The sequence below is a fragment of the Halyomorpha halys genome, unplaced genomic scaffold, assembly GCF_000696795.3.
Source record: "Halyomorpha halys isolate HHAL.00 unplaced genomic scaffold, Hhal_1.1 Scaffold500.1, whole genome shotgun sequence".
In the NCBI taxonomy this organism is placed as follows: domain Eukaryota; kingdom Metazoa; phylum Arthropoda; class Insecta; order Hemiptera; family Pentatomidae; genus Halyomorpha; species Halyomorpha halys.
In genome coordinates, this window is record NW_027111990.1 from 481,873 (window position 1) to 492,793 (window position 10,921).

At 31.0% G+C, this 10,921-nt stretch overlaps 2 protein-coding genes across 3 annotated transcripts in view; one reads left to right on the plus strand and one right to left on the minus strand.

Annotated features, from left to right (window-relative positions):
• Positions 1 to 10,921, minus strand: part of LOC106683631 (translational regulator orb2) — a 235,336-nt gene that overhangs the window by 46,584 nt on the left and 177,831 nt on the right. The window lies entirely within an intron of this gene.
• The window catches only part of LOC106683633 (uncharacterized), a 44,254-nt gene continuing 34,921 nt past the window's right edge, over positions 1,589 to 10,921 (plus strand). The window contains exon 1 of the mRNA XM_067049904.1: positions 1,589 to 1,640. Within this exon, the coding sequence (XP_066906005.1) occupies positions 1,637 to 1,640 (4 nt within the window). The 5' untranslated portion in view covers positions 1,589 to 1,636. The remainder of the gene's footprint in view (positions 1,641 to 10,921) is intronic.

The following is a 10,921-nucleotide window of genomic DNA, read 5'->3' on the forward strand; positions in this document are numbered from 1 at the left end:
GGGGGTGGGTGGGAGGTGCAGTACTTTGTAAAGACGTACTGTTACTAAATTAACGGTTGTGCAAGGAGGAGATTTGGTCAGAATCACTCTCAACTGCCAGATTTTAAACCAATTAAAGGTACCCACTTTATGAGGTTGGGTGGACCCCGAGGCGCTCCCGAACCCCAAATAATAAATTATCTGCCACAGCAGGATTTGAACCCGGGTCCTTGATGTTTGTAGTCCTTTGCCTTACCGATGAGCTACCCACTTCCACAACTAAGTGAATAAATCAAAATATATAGTTAGTAGCAAAGTGGCGGATGATTATATAGATAATCGTAGTCGCTAGGGGGTGATACGTAGGAAAGTTTAAAGGAAATGAAATTCAAGAAGAAATAAAAGCTTGGGAAATCTCGGAAAATGCATTTCTCTAGGGTAACCATGAATTGTAAAAGACAATCCCGGACAATTTGGTAGATCGGAGTGGGAGGGGAGAAGCGGTTGATAATGAAAATATGGCTTAAAATTTATTGTTTTCTATTATCAAACAAATTCTTTAGAATGTAATAAAAGAACTTATTCTAGATATTCTACAGGAAAAACTTGAAACACGGTCCGTGGTACTAGTGTCTATACACTCGAAATTATACACAGTTTCAAGTATTTGAACTCATTGTATCACTACTAAAGCACTTGCTAAAAACACATATTATTTCACAATTTGTTGAAAAATGAAATAAAACAAGTGTCAAACAGGTAAACATAAGTATGAAGTAAAAGTATATTCGTAAACAAGCTAGTTAACAAGATAACGAATTGTTAGTTAGACTACGAAACGAGACTAGGGTATGAGAACGTTCATACAATGTTGTAATTAGTTCCTAGGGCGACACTTACGTACAAAATTATTATACAACAGACGGTAAATCCCGGACACATCATCCTTTCTCTGCAATTGAATTCTGGGGGTTGACGGAACACGGGACGAGACAAAACAGGATGGGTGTTAAACCTGGTGATATGGAATCGACAAGGTTGTAGGATAGATAATGGAGAAATAAGCAAAAGGATTATCAGCGCTAAACAGGGGAGGGAAGTCTTAGTGGTGGGCTAAAAAAATTCATAGGCCTTAGATATGTAGGCAATGCATTTACTCGTGTACCCTGCAGGTGTGAAAGTTCACGAGCCGGCTACCGGGTAGTCGTGCCGACATGATCCGGCAAAACGACACGGTACAAGTAACCGTATTTTGAACCTTAGTGTTATGAACACCTTCAGAATATGATAAATTCCACATAGCACTTTTTTCTAGTTTTGAATAACACTTTTAAAAAATTCTATAAATTATCATTTTAATTGTGCTTATTGTTATTTGCCCACAAATATAATGAATGAATGAACCATTATAATTTTAATTAAGGAAGGCACCAACAACTCTTGTTTAATACAATGAATGTTCTGTACGAAATTCCTGCATTTTTAAAAACAACAATGCTAGCTTTATGAGTTAATTACATTGACAGAAAATAGAGTTCGCTTATTGTTTCTAAGAACCAACCCCCCACCACCTCATCCCCTAAACTTTTATTCTAGTTGCAGCCTCCGGAGTAGAAGCATCTTTGATATTACATTTGATTCACACAGTGACACTACAATGTGTAAGTAGTTCAATTTTCAATTATCTTACTGTAATAGATGTATTTCGCCAAAACCATTACATTTTATTAATACTACATTAAAAGGAGAAGAGTTTCAACTCTTTTTCCAACCAAAATCAACAAGTGTCTACTCAAATGTATCTGTTTAGTCTTTAATTTTAATCCATATTTCAATATTTAACATACAATATGATGTTTATAACATTTTTCAAGCAGTAATTATCTAAACAATTAAAGCTATATAGCGACCAGGCATTGACTTCCATAATTGGACATGCAGTTGTTAGTTTTTATCTACTCATAATGTTTAATCTGGTTTGCAATAACATTTTAATTTTTTGTTGTAAAAGTGTGTTCAAGTTAAGCAACTGAGAGATAAATTTTGTCACTTTACTATTAATTATATTACTATTAGGTATACTTTACTACAAATACTGGTCTCACACTACTTATACTGTAAAGTATACTTAATAGTAATATAAGTAATAGTAATACCTTACTCTTAACATTTTTTTAAAATTAACTAAAAGGTTGTTTGAGTCACTTATTTTTAGCTGTTTTTTACCAAACTCGTTGTCGCTTGATTTTTTTTAAATTATACAAAATGATATTAATTAAGCAATTTATGTTATAAAACATTGTTGGACGTAAGGATACTTTTCAATCCGATATTTAATTAAAGATGTTTTTCCTAACAATGTAGAAGCGGACCAATACACTAGGGACTCACAACAATGGAATTCTTGTCAACTTCTTAAAAGTGCGTTTGAAACCAATTCAAGTGTAAAATATGTGTGGAACGATGTGAGTTTTCAAGAACGGAAAGTTAGTTAATATATGAGTGTATTTTTTCTTTACTTTTTTTTGGGGGGGGGATTATTAGTTGGGATGATTAGTTTATTTCAAACTAAACGTATCAATTTCTAATAACGGTTAAATCAATCCTCTTTTTGATTGTGGTTGGATAAACGGAATCGAAAAACGATAACGAATTGCTTTTGATTTAGTTTATTTTCGTAGTTAAATAAATCCGCGAAGTTTTTGAGAGGAATTTATTGTAATAAAATGGGTAGTACAATACCCAGTAGTACAAGGTGTAACACACATTGTTCCTTCTATATTTTCATGTATTCCAAACTTAAATTTGCCAACCCTTCTACGTTTATTGCTAATGTTGGTACCTAAATACTGTATCAGGCTTGATTGTGTTATGGATGATTTAAATTGTTTTCGGTTAGATTGATTTATTTTAACATTAATAACATATTATTATAAATTATTTTCTCATTATTATTATCCATTTAATTTAATATTTATCTTGTATATCTTATTTTATTATCATTTACTTTTATATTATTCCAATAAAAGGTTTTTAAATAATTACCAACTTAGCTGTAAGACACATAGGACCTATTATATCATAGAGCCTACACTACGCATGGAATGCTGAAAATAGTCCAATCTTTCGGAAGGTAAGGAGGGAAAATACTTATAGGAAAATATACTTACTAATATTAAGTACTGACTTAAAGTTAAGTTATATTATGCAACTTATTATGTTTAAAACTAACTAGGTGTACCTTAGATTGGTACCTTAGTAGACCTTTAAGATTGGAGCTTCGAGTTTATGAAATAAGAGCTGTATTTTATTTAGATCAAATTCATGTTAGTTACGGTTTGTGTGGAATTGAATAGCTAGTTTATTACTATTTATTATGTCCTTAAAGTCAATATGATTATTTAAAAATATATATATATAACCCTATCATTAGTATCTTAGCATAAAATAAAAACGAGATTTATCTCTAAGGTCGAGAAATCGGATCGAAATTATGAATTTCAAATTATTAAATAAACTTAAAGGTAGTATAACTCGCATACTACCAAGTTGTATAAAAGTGGAAAAATGTTCTATGAAAAAATCGGGAATCAAATGTATTTTCAAAAATATTAATAAAATTTAATGACTGGTAATAAAGTTTCAGCGACTTTAGCCGCAACGCGATACTTTAATAAATTAGAAAGATCATTTCATAATTATAAAAATATTTTAAACGATAGAAGATTAGGTTTCGTATAAACAATGTATCAAGGAATCAGCTAATAAATCGTAAAGCAATATATGTCTCTAATTAATTCATTTACGTTTTATTTATTTTGTTAACCTCAATTCGTTTTAAACGAAAACATCGATAATTTTCTTTATTGCTATTTTTTATGTTACTATTAGTTCATATTTTAGTTTTAAAAAATTGTATACATTATGTTTATGTCCACTAGCATATATTTATATTTAACATATTTACGAACTTGCTGTTTCTTTTTTGTAATGATGTTATTTTCATATTTGTTTAATTTTCAATCTTTCGTTTCTTGGTTAAAAACTTTTTTTAGACACTTTAGAAGTGTTCGAATATTTTAGCTGTCGTATAGCATAGTTAGACGTCTTTGATAAATATTTTATGTTTTTTATTGACACATTATTACAGTTTGTTATTGCATATTATTTTCCATATTATACAGATGAACAGTTTTAACCTCAAGTCTAGTCTACTTTCGGATACACCTAGGCACATTCGGGATTGTATGTACATGACCAATGATGCAGTTTTCCACCACACTGAATGGACTGATAATTTTAAATAAAACTGATAACAGAAAATAATTTTCGATGATTGAGACATCGACACCAAATATTGATGTTTTATGATATATCTCTAAAAATTAATGATATAATTTGTTGCGTTATGACTCACCGAACCCTCCCACTCGCCATAACTATCATATTTCAGTCTCTCCATCATATTTATAGCTCATCTGACAGGTGGCGGGGACCTATAATATTTTGTTGATTAAAATAAGTTTTAATAAATAAATGATAGTGTTATTGTACTGCCACGATAGTAAATGCTATCGCTACGGCAGCTTACATCATGGCAGTTGCTATGACCATCGCTGTCGTGGCTGTAAAGTCACCGTGTCAGTAGCTTTACTGTACTGTAACCTATCACGCTATTACTAGGTAATAGCATTACTTAATTTATGAAAACATTTTATTTCCAATTTTAAATTAATATACTCCTAGTTTGTCACAAATAAATCATCCATAAAGACCTTAATGTTCCATATGTAACCGATCTAGCCCGAACCAGATATCAATTCTTCCATTACAAATTCCCTAACCATCAAAATGCTCTAGTTTCTAACTTTGCTTTTTCTTCTAATCCTGACTATCCTCCGAGGCGCCTGAAAAGAAGATGGCCTCGAGACCTCCTAGTGTAGAAAATATGATTAGAAAACTACGAATGGGTAGTTTCTCTACATGCCGGTATCACTCCGTTTTTATAATACATCAAATTTATTTAATGTGGTTTTATGTATTTATTGCAATAAATAAATACAAAAAAAAAATATACTGGTTAGATAACAGCTTATTGCCCAACGTTACTCCTAGTTATTTTACGGAAAGTATATGGCAAAAGAGGATAGGAGTACCATTAAAAATTATGAACGGAATTGTAGATTGTCGTTTTGTGAATATTATAGCTTTTTTTCCATTTTGAGATCTAATCCAATTATTTTAAGATGCTTAGATGTTCTTTTGTCTCAATTCGATAAGAAGATGAGTAAAACTCTGCATTATCAGCCAAGAGATTAAAATTTATATCGACAATTTTTATTTTAGGCTAGCCATTTTTTAATAAATTGAATAATATTAAATAATATTAATATCCAAGCGAGAGGTTATATTATTACTTACCACTTGTATGGTAAATTCGAGAGTTTATATTATTAATAGAAACGATGAAGGATCCAGGGAATATAAATGATTGATAAAGTTATATTAGATATCTTAAGATATTCTGATTTATTAATTTAAAAATAAATTTCGGTTGATAGTATCGAATGCTTTTCAATACCTATTAGTATCATGCCAGCATGTTTTCAAGATGGGTTATATTGTCTATGGGTTATACTGATTGGCTGATGGTTGAGTGATAATTTAGAAATCCAAACTGTTCATTCATTTCTTTATTATTGTCAGCTGTCATATGTTAAGTATGGCTATGTTTGAAGCGTATAATAATTTTGGAATAATCTAAACATATAAAGATAATTTACGAATCCAAGCTGCTTATTTATTTATTTATTATTATCAGATGTCATATGTTAAAGGCTATGCTTTAGAAAATTATTAAATAGTTTTGAATAAATATTAGAAAGACTTATGTCTACAAATAGTTTGTTATTCTTGATGTTCGTGCGATTTGATAAATTTTGCAGTTTTCCAAATGATAAGAAAGTAGTTAAATCTCATTCTGGTATTGATAATTTTCGTAATGTGTGCGTGTTTTTAGTAAGTTTTTTATTAATATTCTAGAGGTACTATCTGAGCCGGTTCCGGTTTAGTGATGTTGAGGGACTTTATAAGTGTAGTGACTTACTATGGTGAAGTTTGTTTAAAATTAATGGCATTTGGTACTAATGTGCTCAATAGTATTTTATTTATATTATTTAGATGGTATTTTGAAGTCATGTTGTTAGTAAAGTTTTGAGTGCTCGCAAAGTGATCGGCAACAATCTTTATTTTTTGTTTTAAGTTTTAAAAAAATGTTGTGGATTTTCCAACGATTTAAAAGATCATAAGATTTTAGGTGTTAAGCCAGATTTAGATTTCCCATTTGAAGAGTTTCTATCTAAGAAGGTTTGTAAGCTTAGAAAGACATGTCTTAAATGTAGTGGAATTCAATTTTTGAAATTTATTTTTTATTGTATTTTGAAATTTAATTAGTTTTTTAAATGTAGGAGGGAGTTCATCAATTCTTGGGTATACGTTGACGGGCTAGAGTGTATTTTTTTTTTTTTATACCAGATCGGCCTGGTGGGCCTTACATGGTTGATATAACTTATATTATATATATTTCTTAACGGTTGATTATGAGGGGGTATAGTCATACAAATGACACCCCTAACTATATAAAATGTTCTTATTAAATGAAAAAAAAATAATAATAAAATAAATAGATAAGAATAATCCTTCTTAATAAAGGAGGAAAGTAAAATTAATAGCAAAAAATAATGATATTGGTACACTTAAATAAAACAAACAATTGTCTTCTAATAGTAAAAAGACTTGTTTCTTGAAATTTGAAAAAGGGAAGAGAGAAGAAAAGAGAAAAAATAAATAAATAAACAAAAAAAAAATAATAATAAGTAAATAGAGGTAGTGTGACTATGAATTAATTTTAAATTTATAAAAGAATGTGCAGCAGTCTTCGGTTGAGGTTGGGTTTTCCAGGTTGTAGGTCACAGCTCCTTTAACTGTCGACAACTGGGAGTAAAACTTCATGAACCATTTTTTGATATAATCCTCTATTGACTCCATTTGTAATTCGCGATGCAAATAGCTATTTCTTATGAACCAAGGAGCATTAACTGCGATTCTTAGGACTTTATTTTGAAAAGATTGTAGTTTTTCCTTTTCGTGACGGATGCCGCTCCCCAGACTTCACAGCCGTACATTAGGAGTGGCCTGAGGATTGTTTTAAATGTAAGAACAGTTGTTTCTGGTTTTAGTTTGGAATTTGGCTAAAGTGTAAATTAAATATATTAGATTACTTATGACTTATTATTCTATTTATTTATATTTATATCCTTCTATTTTACTCCACTTGTTTTTTGTATTAATTTAAATGTTTTTATAGCTTATCATACTTCACAAAGTATGAATATAATTTAGTTATATCTTGTTCTCATTTAGCTCTGATGAAGCCTGTAAAGTGGGGCAGAACGTAGTTTACTAATAAGTAGGTTTTTTTTTTTTAAATATTTTGGGTACCTTTTTTGATCAACAACCGGGTCATCAACTAACAAAAATTATGACTTTTATTACTGATGAATTGGGTTATAATTATAGCTTCATTAAATATGCTAGAAATTATATCAAGCCTGCAAAGTCTGTCGAAATCTATAGCTACTTTTATTAAGCTAAATTCTGTCGAAAACTTGATTTAAAACTTACTAATATGAATTATATCTAGAATTTCAAACGGATAGAATAATAAATGGATAAACGGTACAATCGATTACATTTTAAGTGCGTAATTAATGTTTGAATGGGTATGTTTAGAGTTTTAAAAACAAACGTAGTTTTAATTACAACTAACATTTACGTATCGTAAATTAAACTCCTGTAAGTCTATGTTAATGTGAAAAATAACAGAGGTTTCTAGTATGCATTGATTAATTAGTTTGGTTTCTTAGAAATTTTCGAGAACACTTCACAAATCTGTAATTATAGGAAAATCTCTTACAAATTGGTAGTTATGCTTATTGTTATATTATTATTAAAGAAACCATTTTTTTAGAATTTTTTTTTTAGATATAATCATAGTGTTTCCTAAAATATCGAATTCATATGCAATTTCCCATTTATTATGTTTTCTGACTATAATTGAATTTATTTTATTTTATCATTGCCGAGTAAAGCGTTTTAGAATTAGCTATATGGTTAAAAAATTTTTTTTACTTGTTAAAAAATTAATTTTTAGTACAATAGTAAAAATTACGAAATACGAAGTTCAGTAAAATGGTAACTTTTTGTTTTTTGACAATTACCTCTTCTAGGTTTTCGTCAAAACATTTAAGTAACCGAATAATTGTAACATTTTGAATTTACAAGAAAATAAATCAATTTTATTCCAATTCGGTTTTACATTATTTTTTTTTTAATCACCAATACTTTACATATACATCAACTATTTACTCGATATGAGCAGTCGACAAAAAAAAAGTTAATAGTTTTATGGAAGTGACATTCCATAGTATCAGAGTGCCAACAAATCCACTCCTGCTCCTTATTTCCAACTTATAATTGTAACAATAATTAAATGCAATCAACCTTAAGATTCCTGTGAAATAGTATTAAATTGATATATTCCCTATTCGCTAATAACCGAAAAGTTGGTGCTCTACAATTTCAATTCGTGGAAAGAGGTTTGTCAATGAATTTGTTGGAAAGTTGGTGAAAATTGTGATTTGTCGATCATATTCCTAGACCAAACGTATAGTATTAGGTTATTAGGTGAAAGGTTAAGTTAGGAAATGCCGTTTTGGAATTTTATTTATTTTTTATTTATTGATTTATTAAACTGTATAAAAAAATACAACCAGTAAATTTGATCATAATGACATAATGATATGATATAGGATGTAGAGAAACTACCCAGTAGTAGAACTCTAAAAACAGTTTACAATATAAGGTCACGAGGCCATCTTCTTTTGGAATTTAAATCAATAAATGAATTGTTCCCGAAAATTTCGTGGTAGGGTGTGTCACGGGAACTGTAACTATCAAGCGCCAACCTCTTTACTATATTGCAAAAATATATAATATTCAGTATGGATTTCTTTTCTGGCTCTCAGGTGCGATGGATTTTGACGAATAAGATATCAACAGAAAGGTAACTTCATGGAGAAGTGACGGATCTCAATTTCGATTCTTAAATTCTTATTAATTATACTTCATTAAAAGTTATTAAAAAAAAGTGAGATGTTTCGAAACTCTGACTGAGATAAGTTGGTGGATCCAAACGATAAAAATTGGATTTTAAACACTTGTAACGTATATATTAATACCCAAGAACGTTCCAACGGCATTGTAGGTTGGCCCCAGTATTTTAAAGCTCAAAATGAACCGCTTTTGAGATAACCCACGAATTAGATACGGGTCAAATCTCTAAGGTTAGGTTCCACAGTGATGAGATAGTAGCGCGACGATCCATTTTTTTTACACAAATTATTCAACTAAATAGTTTGAATGTTTTGAAACAAGTCGAGTTGGAGATCCTGAAAATAATTGTAGCATATTTGTTCTGTTTTTCCATCTATACTTATATAATCCTCACACAAGACTGAAAAGACAGGAAACGTCACGTCGATTTCGACTATAACAGCACTTACTAGACAAACGGTCAAAACTTACCAACACATTACAAAAGACTGATCTACATGACAGTAATAAGGCCAATCTGGACATACGGAGTTGAGCTTTGGGGCTCCACTAAACCTTCGAATTTCTCTCGTATCCAATCCTTACAATCCAAAATCCATCGTAAAATCCTTAATGCTCCTTACTTTGTCACAAATAAAATCATACATAAAGACCTTAATGTTCCCTATCTATTACCGATCTAGCCCGAACCAGATATCATTCCTTCTATTGCAAACTCCCTAACCACTCAAACCCCCAAGTTTCGAACCTTACATCCTCTTCCATTCCTGACAATCCTCCGAAGGCTCCTAGTACTCTAATTTCTGTCATTAGAGTGCTACCAATGGGTAGTTGCTCTACACGCCTGTAACACTCCATTTTGACTAAAATCAAATTTACTGAATGTATTATATAATACTCAGTTGTAAATTTCAATAAAGATATTTAAAAAAAACTTAAATAATAATATTTTGAGCAATTACTAATTCGTTTGATTATTTTCAACTTAAATAATTCATAGGTTTTATTGCTGAAATTACAGAGTAATATTCTAAGACAGACAGCCGCTTGTCACAGTTACTGTTACAAGCAGTTACAGGTACCTTCCCGGCCGGACCCACCCCACTAAGGCCCCAGACAGCAACGATCCTATATCACTTTTGTAATGTTTGGTTAAAACGGGAAGAAGCCTAAAATTGAAGAACGGTGTGAAACCCTCCACTCCCGCCTTCCATCGTGGCCTTAATTTTCCGACTTTTAAATATTGCTCAACTAAACTATCTTAATTATCCTCTTTCCGTTTTAAGCAAATATTTGAAAAGTGATATAGGCACGTCGCTCCCTGGAGGGCTTAGTGGGACGGGTCTGGCCGAGAAGAACTACCTTTTTTTGTTATGATCTCCTCTTGTGAGATTGTGGCGTGTCTAGCATCGACCAACTTACTCGCTATAATTGTCTGTTTGAAAAGTCAGATAAGTAAGGCTACCTGTAGCCTGACCAAGCGGTGTTCGCAGGCAACACAGGCGGATGCAGTGCTGTGAATTTAAACTTATACCAAGAAACTCATTTGCGATGAAAAGATTAAAAAAATTTTTAATTTTAATTTTTATCTTTATTCTTCACAACTGTTCCTAACCTGACCATATGTAGTGCTGGGGTACCGGTGAATTGACAATGAATCTTTATATTTAGACCTGATCTACATGACAATAATAAGGCCCATCTGGACATACGGAGTTGAGCTTTGGAGCTCCACTAAACCTTCGAATTCCTCTCGTATCCAATCTTT